Here is a 23,044-nt window from a genome sequence, read left to right as displayed (position 1 = left end):
ACTCACAGATATAGAGAACAAACTGATGGTTGCCAGAGGGGATGATGTTGGGGGAATAGATGAAAAAGTTGAAAGGCACTAAGAGGTACAAATTTCCAGTGATAAAATAATTAAGTCACAGAGGTGTAATGTACAGCATAGGAAATATAGTCAATAATATTGTATTAACTTTGTACAGTGACAGAGGTTACTAGAATTGTCGTGGTGATCACAGATGTCAAATCACTATGTTGTACACCTGAAACCAATATAATAGTGAATGTCAGTTATACTTTAAATAAAGAGTTGTTTCACACTTGTACTATTTTAAGCATTTGAGACTGACTACACCTTGTTTATTATTTCACTCTTTTTTTTGGCTTTAAAGTAAATTGACATTGGAACATACTATATTAGAATTCAGAGTTAAAAATATTGATTGTTGTATTTTGTTATTCTATTTAAACAGGCCTTTGTTGAAAATAATCCTGCCATTAAATGGTGTCCTACTCCAGGCTGCGAAAGAGCAGTCAGACTGACAAAACAAGGATCAAATACATCTGGGTCTGATACACTCAGCTTCCCTTTGCTCAGAGCTCCTGCCGTGGACTGCGGAAAAGGACACCTCTTCTGCTGGTCAGTGCAAGACAAGTGGGAAATAATCTAATCATCTTTCTCATAGTTTTTTTAAAGAGAGTTTGTACCTTGAGTCAGACAGGCCTTTAAATTATAGTGTTTGATACCATTCTTATTAATTTAAAAATGTGTATTGAGTTTACACTTATTATGTGCTTGATATGTGTGGAGTAATGTGCCAAATATTTTGACATAAAGAGTTCTTCTGACTTTGCTATGAATTGAGTGCTGTTATTATGCCCATTTTGCAGATAAAGAAACTCAGGCACAGAGAAGTTGTCTTGGGTTGTGCAGCTAGCATATGGCAGAAGTGGGGTTAGAACCCACTTCTGTTTGATTCCAGAGCCTGTTCACTTGAACTTAAATATCAAATTGCTGGCCACAGATTAGAAAATATTTAGAGTTGCAATTTTTTCCTTTAATGTCTCTAGCAGCAATTCTTAACCAGAGAAGCCCAGAATTACTAAGACAACTTTTCCAAATTTTCATCCCAAACCCTAGCAGAATTTTGATGCAGTAGGTTTTGGAGTAGGATTCAAAAAAAAAAAGCTCTTAGATGATTCTAATGCACAGTTCCAGATAGGAACTACATTGTGTGTCTTTGTTTAATTTCCAGTGTCTGATAAGCCCTCAGTAAGTATGAACTAATGATAAATCAGTAATAGGAGGGCTATGTAACTGTGTATGTTTGTCTGACATCAGCATTTTAACTTTATTCAGAATAGATTCAGTGATAATCCACTTTTGTTTTATTTAATTAAATGATCAAAAATAAATAGTATTCTGGTTTTTGCTCATTTATAGATTTATTATATATGCAAGGATACACTTTAGATGCACATAATACTCTACTCTTTGTCTACTTATTAGAAACCAAAATGGAATTGTAGCATTGCTAGATAGTAAAAAGGCATAGTAATAAAATATTCCTACCCTGAAAGATCAGTTTCTTATCCTAATCATTATTAGCATTAGCTAAAAATATCTCTTGACCTGACAATCCATAAATAGCACTAAACTCTAGGTCAGGTGTTACTGAACTACTGTCCACACTTTAAAATAAAGTTTTATTGAAATATAGCCACATTCTTTGTTTTACATTCATAGCTTCCTGCTATTATTTCTATAGTAGAGCTTTTCCTGTAATCATAAATTGAAAATTTTTTAATTTTAAGTAGAATTCTGCCTTTCTCTAGTGTTTTAGAGAGAAGCACAATCTGCTTCATGCAAAAGGAAGCTTTACAGAAGAGATCTTTATATATATTTCTAAAGATGATTATAAAAACTACAAGAAATGGCAATAATAATTTCTTCTTTTTAAGAATTGCATGTGACAAAATCAGTTGAGAGTCACCCACGAGAAATGTCTGCCTGAATACAACTGAATGTATTCATTGTTAGGAGGGAAGGTAGGAGTAGGCATTTATTTCCATTCCTACCACAAGCTAGCCCTTTCTGTTATAAAGTGCCCATCAACCAGTTCTGGACCCTTCATAACTGAACCTAGAATGCTTTTCCCCTTCGCCTGTAGAATTGCATTTTGTGTTGACTTGACAGCATTATCCCTAGACAGTGTTCAGAACCTGGATGGACTCTCCTTGAGCCAGTGACCTTCTCCCCTTGGATTTTCTTTTTATTGCATATATTAAGCTACTAGTTCTCTGCCCTCTGAACTAACACAAAGTCTTTCTTAGTTAAGTCTTCAAAGATTTGTTGTGCACCAAACAACTCCTTGGGCACCAAAATCTTAACCTGTGAAAACTCAAAATTAACCTTGTATAATGGTTATTTTCTCCTGAATGTCTCCTGGTCCCTTTTATCACCAGTATCTCCTTTGGAAACTGAGAAACTTACTTGGACTTCATCTCTTCTAAATCCATAGAAGTCACACATATTTTAGAGTTATTCACTAAAATTGCCTGGCAAGAATATTCTAAATAGTAAAATGGTGAGGTTTTTAATATTTAACACAGCTATGGAGCATTTCTTTACCGAAACTATGCCTTTGAAATAGTGTCGCCACAACCATAAAACAAATTTGAATCCCTGATAGGAAGGCTTGAATCACAGTGGTGCACCTGGTGAGAAATCACAGTATCAGGTTTCTGGTCCGCTTACCCCTCCAGTAATGTGCAGGCTTGTCAAGTGTTTGGGGAAACTTTAAAAGTGAATGTCTTGGCATTAAAATTGTCATCAGCTTGTTCTGTTTTCCTCCAGTACCCAGAATAAGGATTTTGGTAACACATCCTCCCTCGGTAGGATCATGAATCTTGATTGAGTTAAAGTAATAGTTTCATGCTTCATCTCTTTCTCCATAGACTTCTCAGAAAAAGAGACTCTTTAAAAGAGTCCACTGGGCAAAATAAATGAGGTTGTCCTTGTTTGTGGCCTAATAGTTGAGTCTCATCTTCTCTTGCATAATCAGTCTGAAACTCTTAGCTTAATAGCTGTGGTTCTGGAAATAAAGATTTTTCCAGACTGGCAGTATTCAGCTATTTTAGTATCAGAGTCCTTCCAGCTAACAGAACATTCTTCAACCCTTTCTAGGCCAGGAATTAAAACAAGATGCTATTTATTTGGTAGAGATCAGTAACAAGATCCTGTTTAAATATCATGTCCTTTAATACACAGTAGCATGCCCATCTAAATACAGGTTTTCCCCACTACCCTAAAGTAGGGCAGAGTAGGCAGAAATGACATAAAGTAAAGAAGCAGTTACCATTAATTTATATAGGAAATTTTGAGTCTTCATAGGTTTCATAGCCTATGAAATCATACCAAATAACACATAAAACCTAAAGTAGCACTAACATGCAGTAAAAGCAGTGCCACCCTTGTTGCTCCAGGTACATGTGGCAGAACAAACGCTGAGCCAAATGCTATTTTCACTTTTGCATTTCTTTTTGTTCTGCCAGTGGTTGTGTGTATTGACAGACTTTCAAGTAAAGACATTCCTTGGTCTCCTGATACTAGTTAACCATCATATTTAGACAAGGTTAAGGATTTTAGGTATGACAACCATTTTTTTCTTTGTAATTTCTTACTAAGCACCTATTTCCTGAATTAACCCACTTTATTAGTATCTCTGAATTTCAGTTGACTATGTGCCAAAATTCCCCTTACAGTTCATTCACTTGCTTTTAGTGACATTTTGAGGTACAGTGCAATTTCAGCAACAGGTACCAGGTCTGTCAGAATACCATATTTTTGCTGTGCATTATGTATACTTTCTTGCCCAAATTTTTGAGGGAAAAATAAGGATTCAGATCATACATGGATACTACTAATTCTGTATCTTTATAAATGTTTTTAATTATTTTATTAATGCTTGTGTGTTAAAAGTGTAACTCTAGAAAGCAGTAACAATATCCATATGTTCACAAATAAATGCTAAAATTCCTTTATAATGAAAAAAGTATCTAAATAAACAAATAATTGAATTTAAAAATTAAAATGAAAGATTTTTTGCCTGAAAGTTTGGACCAAAAATGTGGGTGTACATTATACATGGCAAAAGTACTTGTCATCAGTCATTGGTGTCTTGGTTAAAAACTTTCTTTAGGAATTTAGGCTTCAGTTACCTGCAGAACAGGTAACTGTTCTTATGTACATTTTAGGACCCTGTGGGTCTCTCCAGTGAATTCTCCTGTGAAGCTGGGAGTTTCTCCCACTGCCGCAACTCCCACAGGTTTTTACAGCCAGAGGTTTTGAGGCCTTATTTCTCTGCACTGGAACCATGGGTTGCACAGTCTGTCTCACTCCCCAGTTGTTCCTCCCAGCTTATCCGCACACAAATGTGGGACCACCAGCCACCACCTTGCCTGCCCCAGTCTTCCAGCCACCACCTTGCTGCGTGTCCTCTCCACCCCTCCTACCAGTCTGGATGAATGTTTCTTCTTTAACTCCTTGGTTGTTGGACTTCCATACAGTTCCATTTTCTGACAGTTCTGTTTTTGTTTTTTAATTTGTTGTCCTTTATTGGTTGTGTGAGGAGGCAAAGTGTATCTACCCACACCTCCATCTTGGCCAGAAGTACTGGAAAGTCTTAAACTTAATGAAAATAATTTATTTCATTCATTTTATTTGATTTGTTTTAGGTACTACAAAGATATAAGGCTTTTCTACACCTTAATTTTTGTTTTAAATGAGTCACGAGGAATACAGATTCTAGGAAACACTGCTCCTTCGTCTGTGGTATCTTTCTAATACTTAGTGTATGGTAGTATATGTGCCAATTTAAAATTAACAGTTATTACAAATATCTTTTACAGTTCTGGAAAGGAGAATTGATTTTAATATGTACTAAAGTAAATTTAATATATCTACTTACCTTTTTAATCAAATTAATATGTTTTTGATTGATTTTAGAGAGAGCGAGGGAAACACCGATATGCTGTTCCACTTACTCATCCATTCGTTGGTTGACTCTCAACATGTGCCCTGACAGGGATCGGACCCACAACCTTGGCATATCCAGATGACACTCTTAACCAACTGAGCTACCAGCCAGGGCAACCCAATGATTTTTTGAATAACTGTTAAATTACCACTGAGTTACTGAAGAACTCTATAAAACTGCATTTACAGAAAAGGTTTCCCAAATTCCAGCTTTGGTGATGTCAGGAATTTAGGGAAACTAAAGTATTTTCAAAGTAACTGGTTGCTGTTGTTTTTTCTTTAAACCATTTTTTAAAAGATTTTATTTATTTACTTTTAGAGAGGGAAGGGAGGGAGATAGAGAGAGAGAGAGAAACATCAATGTGCGGTTGCTGGGGGTTATGGCCTGCAACCCAGGCATGTACCCTGGCTGGGAATCAAACCTGTGACACTTTGGTTCGCAGCCCATGCTCAATCCACTGAGCTACGCCAGCCAGGTTTAAGCCATTTTTAAGTATGTAATTCAGTAGTACTAAATACATTCATAATGTGTGCATTTTCAGAACTTTTTCATCTTCCCAAACAGAAACTCTGTATCCATTAAGCAGACACTCTCCATCCTCCCTCTGCTTTAGCTACTGGTAAACACCATTCTACTTTCTGTCTCTATGAATTCCCCTATTCTAAATATTTAATAGAAGTGAAATCATATAATATTTGTCCTTTTGTGTCTGGCTTATTTCACTTAGAATGTTTCTAATGTCTCAAGATTCATCCACATTACAATGTGGATGTATCATGGATCAGAATTTCATTTCTTTTTATTGCTGGCTAATATTCCATTGTGTGTGTGTGTACATACTGCATTTTGTTTATTCATCTGTCAGTGACACTTGGGTTGTTCCCATATTTTGGTTGTTGTGAATAATGCTGTTATGAACATTGGTGTAAAAGTATGAGTCCTTGATTTCTTTTAGGTATATACCTAGAGGTGGAATTGCTAGATCATGTGATAATTTTGTTTAACACTTTGAGGAACCACCAAACTGCTTCCCATACAAGCTACATCATTTTACATTCCTACCAGAAATGCACAAGGGTTTCTATTTTTCCACGTCCTCCCCAACACTTGTTATTTTTCACTTTTTTAAATAGTAGCCATCCTAATGGATATGAAGTAGAATTGGCACATTCTTAATATAGTGATATGTTACTTAGTTTGTAAGACTCTGAGTCAGGATGCGTGTCTTAACAAACTTAAACTTTTCAAATAAGATCTTTATTTAAAATAACAATAATAATGCCCTGACCATGGTGGCCCAGTTGATGGGGCATCATCCTGCAAAGCAAGAAGTCCCAGGATCAGTCCCCAGTCAGGCCACATGCCCAGGTGCAGGTTTGGTTCCCTGGTCAGGGCACATGCAAGAGGCAACCAATTGATATTTCTCACATTGATGTTTATCATCCTCTCTTCTTCCTTTTTCCCTCTATCTAAAAATAAATAAAATAAATTTTATTTTAAAAAATAAAATAACAATAATGATAACAACTTCAGATTAGGTCTTTCTCCCCCAAAAATTATATATATTTTTTTAACTACTGATAACATTTTATTAGATTTCTTTTAGGCTTTTCTAAGAATATATACATTTGTGAAATCAGAACTATTCTTTATATAAACTTTACATCCAGCTTTTCAGTATAATGTGTTGTGACCATTTTCACATTATGCCTGATCTTCGGTTTGTTACTTTTCCTGCTAAATTATAAAAATTTCAGTTTTGTTATGTGTTTCCCAATCTTATAATGTTAAATTTACTTCAGCGGTGTCTGCCAACATTGAAAGGAGTTTTTTAGATATTTTATTATTAACTGTAATAATTACCTTTGCTCTATAGAATATAGCATCATATTGAATTAAAACAAATAATTTGTAAATGCTTTAGGCCCTATCTAATGTTTGATTTTATGTAGTAAGAGAAAGAATATAAAATTAACTTACAAATGGTAAATTGATATGTTTTCTTAACTATTTACATCAAAATTTGCCAAAATCCAGTGAAACAGAAAGTTGGGAATTCATCAAACTCAGAAGTAAATTAGGTTGCCCTAGTTGTTACTTGGGGATTCAGAAGTAAAAGTAATGACACAAATGTGATACAAAACAGCACTTCTCAAACTTTAAAATGCAGAAAGGCCATGAGATAATATTGATAAAAAGTATATTCTAATCATTAGGTGTAGTGGGGTCTGCTCTTCTGCATGTTAAACAAGCTCCTAATAATGCTGCTAGCCAGACGAACACACTTCGAGTTGCTAGGATTTAAAGTATTAGTGAGGGCAGAACCTAACTGGTAAAAATATATTGTATAGCTCTTAAGGCATGCAAAACTAAGTTATAAGTATTAGGTAATTTATTTGGAATTATTTTAAATGTGTAAATGAATATACCAGTTAAAAAGAAAAACTAACCTGTTGGAATCAAGCTTCAGGATCATATTTTTAATTCCTCTATTGAAATACTTCATTTCTCAGTAGTCACTGTGTCTCAGTTTTCTCAACTTTAAAGTTGAAAGAGTTACTTTCTACTTATTCTTTTACTCGAGTGTTGATGAAGAATATTTTACAATTGCCTTTTCTATGTTTTCCTCTTTAGGGAGTGCCTTGGTGAAGCACATGAGCCTTGTGATTGCCAAACATGGAAAAATTGGCTACAAAAAATAACTGAAATGAAACCAGAAGAATGTAAGAGGAATTTTAGATAGCTATGCTGCACATTTTCTAATAGCATACAAAAGATAATGTCATATTTCTTAGAGTCTTCATTTAAGAAATGTTCAGGTTTGTTAATGGAGTTCCCCTCTTTAACATCGCCCTTTTGATCAACATCCTTTTGGAGGTGACAGGTTTTTTGCAAGAGAGAGTCATAACCAAGTTCCATGTTTCCAACTGACTTATTTCCTAAGACAGACAGGTAAACAGGAGCCCCATTTAAGGCTCCTACTACTGCCTTCCCTGTTATTCTGGGGCAGGTCAACTAACTTCTTTGACCTTTATGGGAAGAAATGTATGATCCGTAGTGAGAGGAAGCATCTTATTTCCTGAAAGCTTCTAGCGAATAATAAGACAAATTAACTTCTTACTAATGTGGTTCTGCAGACTTACATTAATTGTCATGTCTGTAGTTGTGTTTACTAAGACTTCTATAAATTCATTACTCCGTCAGTTCTCACAGAACTGCTATGAGATTGATATTAGGAATCTCATTTTACAGTTTAGGAAACTTACACTTACATTGCATTGAGCAACACAAGGCATAGGTCTGGTGAGCAGAAATTAGCCTTCCTACTAGCAGTTCCTGCATTTGACAAGTAAATATATCTGCTTTGCAATAATTGTTATCCCCTGAGTGTTTTATGGCAACTATTTTCTTTCAAATTAATGTAAATGAAATTTATATTAGGACTTTTTTCTTCACTTTTTAGATAATGGAGTTAGTTTGAGGCATTGCAAATCAGGATTATGAATTCACTCAGTCAGCCTACACTTATATGAGCAAAGTACATGATAAAGATGATGCCGTCCTTCAAAGAGTGCAGAGGCTAGAAGAGAAGCAGATATTTGCAACATCTTATGATAACTAATACAGGGTGGGGCAAAAGTAGGTTTACAGTTGTGAATACACAAAACAGAGATTAATGCTTGTATTATAATTTATTATTATATAATTTCCCATACAAACAACTATAAACCTACTTTTGCCCCACCCTGTATAGTTGGGTAAAGATAGGAGGACAAAAGAAGAAAAAGATAAGAGTACAAAAACAAGAACAACTAAATCAGATCCGGGGATGGAATGTCAAAGAATCTTCCTGAAGACAGTGAGATATTAATGGGGTTTTAGCATATCTGCAGAGGCAAAGATGTGGTAGGTTTGCATGTCAGCAGCTGAAGTGACTCTGGGGGACTGGCTGGCAGCCATGAAACCTGTTACAGGCTTGTGTTATATTACACAGTACTCCATGGCCCAAGAGCTGCTCCTCAGCATTTCGGATTCACAAGATTCATTTTGTGCACTGACTCGGCTATTCAGATCCATGGGGAAGAGACTACCATGTAAACCAGAATGCCAGTTTATTAGTCGCTAATGAGCAAGGTTCCTTTCACATGATGAGAAGACTCACATCCTTATCCAGAAGCAAAGGGAAGTGGATAATCTTAGGATACTTTATAATGAGGTTTGATTAAATATTTGTGTCCTGTACATTCATCATTCAATCAGCAATTTTTTTAAGTATCTGCTGTGTGTTACACACTTCCCAAATCAAAAACACCTGTATAGATTGTTCCTGTACTCCAGATTTATCATGTCTTTCTCTTGAAAGCCACATAATAGCTTGTCATTGCTTTCTCAATACCTGCCCATTTTCCCCATTCTCCTGATAGATGTGGGTCTGTATATATGTATCAGTTCCATGAATAGATTAATACCATTATCTACAACACCTTTAAGCATGACAACACAATTGGATTTTGCTTTCTTTTCCTGCTTCTGCCACCTAGAGACATCTGTGTTTCTATAGAGATGGCTTGCTACTGTCCATGTACCTACTTTTTTTATTCATATCTATGGAGCTTAAAGTTAAGGTCCATGGGAGAAAATTGCAAGAGATGAGCCTGGAAAGATAGGTGTTGCCAGATTGTGAATGTTCTTGCCAAATTGTGTGAGTTTATCCAAGTAACAAATAAGCCATAGAATGCACTTAAAAAATAGGGGTATGTGATTATCAAAGATATACAACTAGAAAGGATAGACTGGAGGAGAAAGAGACCAGACATAGGACAGTGGATTTTTAGTTTGAGCCAGATGGTAGATCATGGCATCATTGGTTAGCTAAGGAAATTCAGATAAGGGAGTAATGTTCAGGGGGAAATGATGAGTTTCGCTGTGGGCATTTTGAACTTGAGGTACTTTCAGGACATATATCAGAAGATGTTTAGTAGAATTTTAGAAGTTCCCTACAGCTCAGAAGAGATGCTGAGAAAATGGAGAAGTCCCTTGTTACCTTTAAATGGTATCTTCATTATTTATTTAACATTTTTTACTATTTTATGTTAGAATACAGAAATAAGATACCCTCTATGCTCTTAAAATGTACATTTTAGAGATGGTGACAGCTATATACAAAACTAAATAAAAAGAACATTTGTAAATGCTGTGAGAGAACAGTGTACCTGTGGTACATTATGCAGATGGGGAGGGACAAAGGAGGAGATTAGAAAAAGCTCTATAAAAGAATTGAAGATAAGCTGCATTTTGAAAGCTGATGGATGTCCTTCATAGAGACCAGAATTGGAAGGGTGTCCCAGGCATAGGATGGAGGAGGGCTGTGAAGCAGCATGGCATGTTCAGGGACTGTACACAGTTCGGTACAGCCGGTGCAAAGGAAGGTGCCCTCAGAGATCAGACTGTACAGGCACAAGTCCAAACTGGGTCTGAGCCGGGATTAAATGCCATCCTGGGAGGTCTGGCTCTATCCTGAGACACTGAAAAAGTAGGTGTCGCCAGATCATGAGGATTCTTGCCAAATAATCTGAGTTTATCCTGGTAACAGAATAAGCCACAGAAAGTGGTTTTTAAAATAGGAAAGTGGCACTATCAGAGATATTTTTACCAAAATAGACAACTAGGGAGACTGAAGGAGCAATAAGGAGTTGGGTTGGAGAGTAATAAATGAGGGTGCTTACTTAGATCACTTGGGCAGAAGTGTGGATGATGAATTAGGGATTATTGAAACACTAGATAAGAACACTGTTTCTGAGATGCCTTCAGACTGTCCAAGTAAAAGGATATAAGAGCTTGAGCAAGACAGACAGTGCAGATGGGAGAGGAGAGGTGTATGCCAAAAAGTTAAGATGTCATTATGTGAAAATCAAGTGTGTACTAACTAGTTGCCTGAAAGAGTTAATGTACCACGAGAAGTAATTAGTACACTATATAATTTAATTCTTTAATAGAAAGTGGCCAGAAGTGTTTGATTGGAGACGTAAAGCAAATATTTTGAAATGGGTGATTATTTTCAATTATTCTTTACAGTTCTAAAGATGGATCCGTTATTCCATATCCACTAATAAGTTTTTGCTAGGGAAGGAGAGAGAGAACAACCTGGCCAGCAAGTCCAGATTATTGGTGGCACCATGACAGAACATCCTTGCACATGAGAGTGATCCTGACAATGAGGGAGGAAATGGGATAGTGTCCATGGTGTATGTGTGGTTACTTCTGGCTGCCAGAGATAGGGACACCTCATTTAAGAACTGAATATCAGGACTTCCAGCAAGATGGAGGCATAGGTGGACGCACCTTACCTCCACGCACAACCAAGATTAGAACAACAACAATTTAGAGCCAGAATAACACCCAGAACTGACAGAGAATTTATCCGAATGGAAGTTGGACAGCCAAGAAGTTGAAGTAGACCCATTCATACAGACCGGTAGGAGGAGCGGAGCCCGGCGGGCACGGGTAGGCAGCGGTGCGCGGTGATGGGGAGAACTCGGCTCGAACTCAGCACGTAAGCCATCGGGGCGCGTAAGATCGCAGCGGTGGACCCTGAGTACGCAAGCAGCGGCTGGCGGACCCAGTGAAGCAGCGATTGTGGACCAGGGCAGAGCACGCAACCCAGGATCCCAGAGAAGGGACTGTGACCCCAGGAGAACGGAACTACCGCCATTGTTCCCTCCCCGTCCCGCACCTGGCCCCACGTACAACGTCACAATCTAGCGACTGGGGTGTCCAGCCCAGGTAAACACCTAAGGCTCCACCCCTCACCATAACAAGAGTGACCAGACGGTAAAAAAAGAAAGACAGAGAGAGGCATGTCTCCAACAGAAGAACAGATCAGTCCCCCAGGACTCATCCTTTTGAGCGACCAAGAAATAGCCAATCTATCAGATGCACAGTTCAAAACACTGGTTATCAGGAAGCTCACAGAATTGGTTGATTTGGGGCGCAAATTAGATGAAAATATGCAGGTTACCATAAAAGAGATGAAGGAAGATACATGGAGAGCCAATAGTGATGGGAAGGAAACTGGGACTCAAAACAATAGAGTGGACCAGAAGGAAGTAAAAAAACAACCAAGCAGGAAAACATGAAGAAATAAGAATTCAAAAAAATGAGGAGAAGCTTAGGAGCGTCCAGGACATCTTGAAACGTTCCAACATCCGAATTATAGGGGTACCAGAAGGAGAAGAGGAAGAGCAACAAGTGGAAAAGTTATTTGTACAAATAATAAAGGAGAACTTTCCCAATCTTGAAAAGGGAATAGACTTCAAAGAAATCCAGGAAGCACAGAGAGCCCCAAAGAAGTTGGACCCAAGAAGAAACACACCAAGGCACATCATAATTACATTAGCCAGGGTAAAAATGAAGGAGAGAATCCCAGAAGCAGCAAGAGGTAAGGGGACAGTAACCTACAAAGGAGTTCCCATCAGACTGTCAGCTGATTTCTCAAAAGAGACCTTACAGGCAAGAAGGGGCTGGAAAGAAATATTCCAAGTCATGAAAGACAAGGACCTACATCCCAGATTGCTCTATCCAGCAAAGCTCTCATTTAGAATGGAAGGGCAGATAAAGTGCTTCTCAGATAAGGTCAAGTTAAAGGAGTTCATCACCACCAAGCCCTTATTTTATGAAATGTTAAAGGGACTTATCTAAGAAAAGAAGATAAAGAAAAAACATGTATAGTAAAAGGACAGCAAACTCACAATTATGAACAACCACACCTAAAGCAAAACCAAAAGAAACTAAGCAAACAACTAGAACCAGAAACAGAACCACAGAAATGGAGATCACATGGAGGGTTAGCAACAGGAGAGTGGGAAGAGGAGAGAGGGGGAAAAGGTACAGAGAATAAGTAGCATAGATTGTAGGTTGAAAATAGATAGGGGGAGGGTAAGAATAGTATGGGAAATGTAGGAGCTAAAGAACTCATAAGTATGACACATGGACATGAGAGGTTGTACAGGGTGGAGGGGAGTGAAGGGGGGAAAATGGGACAACTGTAATAGCATAATCAATAAAATATATTAAAAAAAAAAACTGAAGATCATTCTCAAAAAGTTCCAAATAGGGTTTTAATTCAGAAACACAGAGGAACTTCAGAAAATTAGATAGGAGTAAAGAGACCAAGGGTACCTGAGAAGTAGTCTACCAGAGGAAACAACGCCACGGCTGCAGAGAATGTTCCCAGTTGTCCTTCGCACTAAAGGTGTTGGCTGTTACGATGGCCTCTTAAGTTCACGAAATTTAGGGTGAGGCTTGAAGCAAACAGTAATAGGCCAAGTATAATACTTAAGTAGAACATCATCATTAAATATACAAAAAATATTCAAAAAAACAAAAGTATGATTAAATGCTCTGTTGAGTTTACTTATTACCTTGGCTCATGATCTCAATACCTGGTATAAACATTTTCAAACAAACTTAAAGATTCATGAGAAAGATTTATCCCTTGTGCCCAGTTTTCCAGAGTTACTGAATTTATAAGACTCAAAAGGAGCAACAAAATCTAAGTAATGAAAAAGAGTATTAGAAAGTAAACTGAAATCAGTTCAAAGAATTAATTCCACATTCAGATACTGTTTTTAAGTTCTGAAACTGCCTCTAGTTTGCCTAATCAAAGCAGAAGCAGAAATTTCACCACTTTCTGTGAAATGGTGGTTAGTTTATAAAATTATCAGATTGATACTCATAGTACATAATAAATAAATGGTTAATGGAATTCAGATTGTCCTTTTGAGAATTCAGTCTTTAAAAAGAACTTTGTTTTCACTTTCATACATGTTGACTCTGCTAATAGGTCTTAGATTCTGTTATATGCCAATATTTGATTACATGAAGTTAATATTTCTTAGAAAGAAATCTAAACACACAAGATTATAAAGGAAAGAAGATCAAGATTTAATAGACATGTAACCAAAGTGAAGGGAAGAGTATGGAAGTCATTACGAGTGAAGAAGAGTCATCAGGTAGAATGAAGGGAGATACAGTATTGCAAGGATGAAGAAGAGTACATAAAAAGGGCAGATGTATGAAATGAGCATGTTCAGAAAACTGGAAGTGAAGGCTTTTATTCCCACACAGGTTTTTGTTGCAATAATAGTCATTTCCTGAGCATGATTTACTTCATGCAGTCCGCTAGAATGCAGTTTGGAATTAGCATTCTCTCAAAGGGTGGGAGAAAAACACTGTTATGTTGCAGGCCACACAGCTGCTTTGTTTTAATGGCTTTGTGCTTTATTTATTATAACAATAGACAATAAGGTCATAAGAATGTGTGAGAGCCTCGGAGCTAAAAATAATGTTGACACTGAAGGGAAGGGAAAGGCTACTACATGTAAACAAAAAGTAGAAATTTGTACTTAGTGATTAGTTCTACAGTAATACCCTTTGTAAATGGCGTTACCTCTCCATCTTGACCTTTTTGACCATAAGTGTAGTGGTACGTTTCTTCTGAAACTCCTGTTTTCCACCAGCTATCTCAGAATTCTCTCCACTAACATGCTAATCAAACCATCATCTGCCAAGTGGGTTTGGAACTGGAGTGGAGTCTGATCACTTCATTGTGGCTGTTGTTTTCTTTGCTATGTGGAATTGAAGACCAGTGCTTTGCAATTCAGCAGAACTACTATTAGATTGTTGACACAAATTTAAGTGTTCCTTGTAGCAAGACAGCCCCCCTCCACCACTGCTGGGCTCCATCAGGGGACTACTCCTAGTTTCAGCTCTTCCAATTCCTATACAGAACCAATTCCCAGGGTTCAGTCAACTCCAGCCTTTGCCTCCTTCCCTCTCCTGGGGTTTGTATCTGAGGGCTTGGGTAACTTTTCCTTTTAAGCTTCAAAACTCAAAACCTCTGATTACTGCCCTGCTTTAAACATTAGGGCCAACCCCTTACCTTCTAAGAGAGGCTCTGCATATAATCAGAGCCTTGAGTGGATGGGTACTTTCAGTGAATCTAACCATGATTTTCTGACATCTCTTTCAGGAAAGAAAACAGGTTTCCCTGAACATGTAGAGTTTTTTGTCTGTTTGTTTGTTTGTTTCTTTGTTTGTTTAACTTGATTACTGATTTTACGGGGAAAAATAAGTTTTTAATTGTGCATCACAAACTCTTCCCAGCCCCTAACTCTCTCCACTGGGGAGAAAAAGTTTATAGAATGTAAAATATCAACTTTAGGATAGAAACCATGGCATTTCTTAAGATTGTTGATCTTGAATTTAGTAGGATAAATTGAATTTAATACAGAGCATAAGGTTAGTGTGGGAGAGAGGTTGAGAGAAACTTGCCAGATAGTGGCCATATCATGAAGGGCTTTATATTCTTTGTTAAAGCAATTTGACTTTATTTTGTAGTCAGTAGTAGTCAGTGGGGAGCACTAAGAGATCAAAAGCAGATTTGTGTGTTGAAGAGATTACTGTCTAGGATGTATTGTGGGGATTGGGAGGAGGGAGATGGAGCTGCAGAGATAGGTTAGTTTTCTGTGTTTTAATTGTCTCGGCAAGAGGTGTGAAGGATCCTAGCTAGAGCAGTAAAATTGGAATTGGAGAGAAACAGGTATGGAAAAGAGGCAGAATCAGTGGGACATGGTGGGCGAGAGAAAGAGAAGGGTGTGTCCAAGATCACATGATATTCTGGATTGACTCTGGGTAAACAATCATATCATTTAACAGGACAGGATGGAGAAAGCAAGTTTGGGGGCAGTGATAAATTTAGTTTTAGACATGTCACATTGGATTTATTTTTAGCTTATCTGAAATAATTATGGGTAAAAAAAGTGTTGATATTTCAATATAATGTACATGTTTTTTTACTATGAGGAAAACTTTATGGTAATTATATGTACAACTCATCTGTTCCAGAAATTATTGTCTAAAATAACCATTCTTCCTATAATTTTCTTTGATACAATGGTTATTTTAAGCAGAGAATAACATAATGGATTTTTTTTTAACGTTGGGTTTTTTCTTCCCGAGTTTATTTGTACACAACTTTAGGGAGAAATCTCCTTTAAATTAGTTTTCATAAATAGAGCTTTGGAATGCAGCTTCTTACCCTATAGTCATGCCATTTAAAATGAACCAATTTAAAAATTTTACCACAGAGCCTAATTGAAAAAGAAATATAAGAAATATATGATTAAAATTGAGAGACAACTTGCAAAGAACACTTGGGGGTGGGGGTTTTCTCCTGCTGTTGTGCACTAAATCGTTTATTTTTATGTTTGTGCTTAATATCCCAAAGTGGTGGGAGTTAGTGAAGCTTATGAGGATGCTGCCAACTGTCTCTGGTTGTTAACTAACTCCAAGCCATGTGCCAACTGCAAGTCTCCAATACAGAAGAACGAGGGATGCAATCACATGCAATGTGCTAAGGTAAAAAGTTATAAATGAAAACTTTTTAAAAAGCAAAAAGAAAAAGTTGAAGAGGATTTTCAATGTTTTGCAATTGGAATTTTAATTTGATTATAATCCAAAGAAGAAATGTTATAAACATAAAAATCTTTTGGGGTTTCAGATGGATTCTAGGAGACTGCGTTCTGCTTTCTTTGTCGAATTACTTAAGTATTAATTTATATTACTGAACTTTACACTCATGGTGAATGTTAAAAATTAGAGTAAGGATTCGGTGGTATCAGAAAGATAGCCAGAAGATCAGAAATGCCTGAGTCCTTCCCTGCCAGCCACCCTCCCCAATGAGGATCCTGGGAGTTTAGTGTATGTATATATAATGATAGTAAATGATAGAGAGCTACCGTATACAGATCTCTTGCAAAGCTGGTTTTGGAGCACACAGCATAGACTCAAAACCATAGCCAGGCCCCAGGCAATCCCCATAAGTCCACATCTATATATAGATGTGTGTATAAGAAAGGTACCCAAGACAGTAGGCAGACTTTAGGTCACTAATGAAACTGTCAATTAAATAATTAATTTATTACTATATTGAAAACGAAAGTGCCAATAGAAACCTACTTGGCTGAAAAATAATTAATATAAATAATTACTCTTAGAAAGCTACCCTCCTGGCTTAGTTGCATAGAAAGAAATTAACCATATTTAAAACAAATATTCTGCAAATTAGATTAATAATGTTTTATTAATTCATGCCTATACTTATGAACAGGTTTTAAAATTGTAATGATGGTTCAATATTTTTCTTTTCATTGGAAGTGCCATGTATATAAAAAATATTTAAAATTATTGAGAGAAAGCCAATGTAATTTCTGTAATTAGGATGGGAAAGAAACCCAAATAGTTAAGAAGATTCCGATAAAATATAGCAATATCTTCTTTCTACATATTACTTGATTTTTAACCTTGAAACTAATGGTTGTTATTATTATGAATTTAAAAATAATGGCAGTTAACCAATGATTTTTACAACCCTAGAGTGGTATAAAATTAACATAACAAATTGGCTTACTGAGACAATAATAGTAATTTCCTGAGTGGCAAGAAGAAAAACTTAGTTCACCATTCTGAGCCAAATGTTCAAAAGTGCTTATTATTTGAGCTGGTTAGGCCAAAATTGTTTCATTTACTTTGTGGTCTTACCTCCAACATTTATATTAGTTTTTTCTTGGAAAATTTGGTATAGACTACATATATGCATAAAGAAATACAGGTTGACCATAAAAGGAGGTTGACCATAAAACTCAGCAGTTGGGCTACTAACAATGGAGCAGGATCCAACATTACCATTATTTCTTTCATAGCACCTACCAGTAGTAAGTACTTGATAAGAATGCATTTAGTGAGTTAACTTTTTCATGAATTATTCAGACTAATGCTTTCCAGTAGTGTATTTTTAAACAGAGTTTCGTTTAAGCTTCTATTACATTAAAAAAGAAAAACATTTCCTTACATACTACGTAAATGTAGTAGTCTTGTTTAGTATACTATCTAAAAAATATTTTGCACTAAACCACAAAAACTGAACAAGTAATTTTTTTATTTTACTTTTTTAAATTTAAGTGTAGTTGGTATACAATATTATATTAGCTTCAGATGTACAACATAGTGATTCAACATTTATATATCTTACAATATGATAACACTAATTCTAGTAATTATCTGTCACTTGGCAAACTTATTACAATATTATTGACTATATTCCCCTTGACAAGTACTTCCTATGACATAGAAGACATCTTGAACGAAATGGGCTTGCTACAGAAGAATTTTATACTTTCGGAATTTTTTTTTAAATATGAAGGTAGAACAACAGACAGGTTTTGTATAACTGAATTCATGCTCTAACACAATGACTAAATTGTAATATACTTTTATTAGTGCTTCACTGTTGATTACGATTCAGTAGTTTTTACTTTCTGAAATCAAATTGTTAAGCACATGTATAAGGGAACCATGGACAAAGCCAAAGGAGGGTAGGAATGAGGGTGGGAGGTAGGGGTGGGTGGGATGGGGGAGAGTAGTGGAGGGAAAATGCAGACAACTATACTTGAACAAAAATTAAAAAGTAAAAAAAAAAAAATTTAAAGCCTCACTGCTAGCAGGCCTATGCCAATTGGCCTCCATCCCCAACAGGACATGAATGAACTCCAGAGTGGTACCACTTTGGTTTTGAAACTAAAATCCCTGGAGGCAAGATGAACGCAATTGATATAGGTAAAGTCCATAGAACAATACCTGGACCATATGTAGTACTGAATAAATGCTTATTAGTATGATTAGTATCCATTAAGTAAATAAATAAATAAGAAATTTGGCCCTGTAAAAGTAAGTTAATTTGTTTTTAAAAACACTCCTTATTCTATTCATTATCCTTTAGATAATTTTCATGAGATTATTTAAATTTTGTATTCTTACTTAAAAAATTTTAAATATATTTTTATTGAATGTATTGGAATTACATTGATTAATTAAATAAGTTTCAAGTACATGATTCAATAATACATCATCTGTATATTTGTATTATGTATTTACCACCCACAGTCTGCTCTCTGTGCATCACCATTTATCCCCACTTTACTCTCTTCTATCTGCACCCGCCCATTCTTTCTGGCACTCACCATACTATTGTCTGTGTCTGTGAGGTTTTCTTTTTTTTTTTGGTGAGGGGGAGCATTGCTTAAACCCTTCACCTATTTCATACCTGTTTCACTTACTAATTTTCTTCACCTGACTCTGTAAAATTATATGCTGCAACTAAATAAAAATTATTCAAATTCTATGTTCTTTTTCTTATCATAGAATATAAAATGTGGCTCTTTGATAGAAAATTTTGCCATTAATTTTGAGAGATCAATAAAGCTTCACTGAAGGGTGCTTATATCAAATCAGGCACAAAGTTTGTTTGTGCTAGGCAATGACAGAACTTTCAGAGCCTTGAAACAAGCACACAGTTTACTGTGTGAGCACATGTTTGTGAAGGGACAGATGAGTACAGAGATTTTAATTCAGCTCCCTCATGTCACATAGAGAAAAAATTAATATAGAAGACAGCATAATTAGTAAGGTACATCTGATTGCTGTATTCAAACTCCATATCCTAAAAATTTGCACTGTGCTATCTTCTCTAGTATCCATGGAGCATTCACAAAATATTGACCATTGATCATCAAAGAAAACTCAGTAATATTCTAGAAAATAGAAAATAATATAAGCAACATTGTATAATCATAACAGAATTATACAAATTAATAATAAGGTTACCAAAAGCATTTTCATTGAGGAACTTTAAATCTCTCAACTTCAGAGGGGAAAAAAAGGAAGGTAAAGAATTTCTAGGAAACTAGGACAATGAAAATACTATTTTATCAGAACTTGGGGGCTATAGCTAAAGCAATGCTCAGAATGTACACAGCCTTATTCACTTAAAATAATAACAAAATAAAGTGAATTAATGATATGACTTAAAATTAGGAAAACAAAAATACTGGAAGAAAACCAAGAAGAAGATTTTTTAAAATAGTGAATTAAAAATTGAAAAACAATACAACTAATAAATCCAAAATGTACTTTCTGAAGAAAAAATAAGATAAACTACTAAGCTTATATAAGAAAAAGGGATTGAGGGAGTTCAAATATACAGTATAAGACATAAGGGGAATAATCACTAAAGCAAACTAAAATAGTGAGATAACTTGACTCAACTCTTGAAGATAAATTTGAACTTGGGTTTGAAATGGATTGATTTTCCTAGAAAACATATTTTTATTAAAACTGACCCTAGAAAGGCTATTCAAACAAACCTGTTTTCACAGACTGTATTTCAGTGATCTCCCCCCTTTAAAACTTTAGGTCCTGACAGTTTCACAATAGGATTTTGTCAAACCTTTAAAGAGTAGGTAATTCCAATGTGATTTAAACTGTTTCTGGGAGTTAAAAATAAGGAAACTTCCAAATTATTATAAGGTGAATAGAATCTTGATATCAGCACTTGACAAGATTATTGAAACTGAAAGAAAAGCATAGATCTTACAAATATAAATACGTAAGTCCTATTAAGATAGTAGATGGGAGTCCTGGCTGGTGTAGCTCAGTCGATTGAGTGTGGGCTGCGAACCAAAGCATTGCAGGTTCGATTCCCAGTCAGGGCACATGCCTGGATTGCAGGCCACGACCCCCAGCAACTGCACATTGATCTTTCTCTCTTTCTCTCTTTCTCCCTCCCTTCCCTCTCTAAAAATAAATAAATAAAATCTTTTATAAAAAAGAATAGTAGATGGGAAAAAACCCACAGGTATTAACAAATGTCCAGCAGAGTACATTAAAAGAGTAATTGACCATCAATTAAAAAGCAATAAAAATATATTTAAATTAAAAGTAAGAGTAATTGACCCACATGGGTTTTACTCCAGGAATACAAGAATGGTTTGATATTTAAAAGTTATTGCTATACCTCATCTTACTAGTAAATCCATGAAGAAAAATCATGTGTAATTTCTATAGATGCCAAAAAGTCATTTGACAAAAAAAATTATCAACCATTTTTTTTTTATTAGAGAAAGAGAGGAAGGGAGGGAAAAAGAGAGGGAGAGAAACATCAATCAGTTGCCACTTGCACATGCCCTGACTGGGAATCAAACCTGTGATCTTTTGCTTTGTGGTACAATGCCCAACCCACTGAGCCACACCCATTAGGGCAACAACCATTATTAATAAGACAGTCAAAGAAATAGGAATAGACAGCCCTGGCCAGATTGTTAAGTTGGTTGGCACGTCGTCCCATACACCAAAAGGCTGCAGGTTCAACTCCAGTCAGGGTATATACCTAGGTTGCATGTTTGATCCCCAGTTGGGGCACATATGGGAGGCAACCCATCAATGTGTCTGTGTCCCTCTCACCCTTCCTCTTCGTCTTCCTCTAAGATCAGTAAATATATCCTCGGGTTAGGATTTTTAAAAAATAAGAATAGACAGTATCTCCCTCAGTATGATAAAAAAGAAGTCTACCTCAGTCCAAAAGTTAACATGATATTTGTAAGGAAGCTAGAAGTACTGTCACTAAAATCAAGGACAAAATAAAGGTGCTCTCCATCTCAAATATTATTAATGTTGGATTGGAGATACCAGTTAATATAATTAGACAATGGAAAGAAATCAGAGATGTAAAAAATAGAAACAAAGTGATAAAATTACCATTTTTTACAGACAGCATGATTACATACCTAAAAAACCCACAGAATCAACTGAAAAACTACTACAAACAATAAAAATTTAACATTACAAAATTAAGAAACATAAAGTACTAGCCTTTATTTATACCAACGAGACCCAGATAGAATATATACTGAAAGAGAAGGCCTCATTTATGTAGAAAGAAACTTAATGTATATGAGGTATATGATATGCAGAAAATTTTAAGAGCCCTTTCTGTAGGACACAAAAGATGACAAATGATAAGATAACAAAGTTCTTGGATAGAAAGATTCCAACAAAAATACCGTAGGTTTTTGTTTCTGCATCTAGATAAGCTAATTGAAAAGTTCATGTGGAAAAACAAACCAAGAATAGCTATAAAAACTCTGAAAAAGAACAATGAGGAGGAATGAGCCTTAAAGGCTCGATTATTAAAACAGCACAGTGCTGGCACATGAATCTACAGATCAGTGAACAGAATAGAAAGAGAGCCCATGGATGGAATTGGGGAGCATTATGCTGAGTGAAATAAGGCAGGCGGTAAAAAGACAAATACCACATGATCTCACCTATAAGTGGAACCTAATAACAAAAACAAGCAAGTAAAATATAACCAGAGACATTGAAATAAAGAACAAACTGACAGTAACCAGAGGGGAGGGGGTAGAAGGATAATAGGGGGAGGGCCATCAAGGAACATGTATAAAGGACCCGTGGACAAAGCCAAAGGGGGTAGATTCGAGGGTGGGAGGTGGGAATGAGTGGGGCAGGGGGACATGGTGGGGTGAAAATGGAGACAGCAGTGCTTGAACAACAATAAAAAATAAGTAAATGAAAGAAAGAAAGCCCAGAAAATAGACACAGATTCATGGGAATGTAATCTGTGGTGGAGGAGGCATCTCTCTAACCGGTAGATAAACCTGAACTGTTCAATAAATGGCAGTGAGATAACTGGACAGCTTTGTGGGAAAAAATGAAGTTGAGTTTATGCTCTATACTATAGATGCAGAAAAAATATAAATGGCTCAAAGATTTACATTTCTTGAAAAAGGGAAATAGACCTAAAGTGCAAGAGGAAAGCATAGCCTTGGAATGGGAAGATCTTCCTGACTTAAAACCCATAAGCATAAAAAAAGGAGGGGGTGCATTTTCATACTGGAATGCTCATTTTTTGGCATTGTCTAATAATTGTGGCAATTTGAGAAACTGAGAATTTCTTAAAAATGAGGAACAGGATTTATGTCAGCTGTTCTACTAAAAGATTTTTTAAACATGCTCCCAGTTTCAAAACCAATTTGTCAAAGTTACCAGATGTTTTCAGATAGACTGGTGGAGCTTCATAGATTACCATGCACTTAAAAATGAAACATTTTTCGGTAT

At 36.0% G+C, this 23,044-nt stretch overlaps 1 protein-coding gene across 3 annotated transcripts in view; it reads left to right on the top strand.

Moving 5' to 3' along the window:
- The window catches only part of ANKIB1 (ankyrin repeat and IBR domain containing 1), a 135,271-nt gene that overhangs the window by 97,409 nt on the left and 14,818 nt on the right, over positions 1-23,044 (top strand). For all 3 annotated transcript variants that reach the window (XM_028525154.2, XM_036010620.1, XM_028525152.2), the window contains exons 9-11: positions 449-615; positions 7,649-7,737; positions 16,302-16,432. In XM_028525154.2, the coding sequence (XP_028380955.1) occupies positions 449-615; positions 7,649-7,737; positions 16,302-16,432 (387 nt within the window). The remainder of the gene's footprint in view (positions 1-448; positions 616-7,648; positions 7,738-16,301; positions 16,433-23,044) is intronic.

This window comes from Phyllostomus discolor, chromosome 10 (assembly GCF_004126475.2).
Source record: "Phyllostomus discolor isolate MPI-MPIP mPhyDis1 chromosome 10, mPhyDis1.pri.v3, whole genome shotgun sequence".
NCBI classification, from domain to species: Eukaryota; Metazoa; Chordata; class Mammalia; order Chiroptera; family Phyllostomidae; genus Phyllostomus; species Phyllostomus discolor.
Note: the sequence above shows the minus strand (reverse complement) of the source record. Positions and strands in the feature narration are given on the sequence as shown.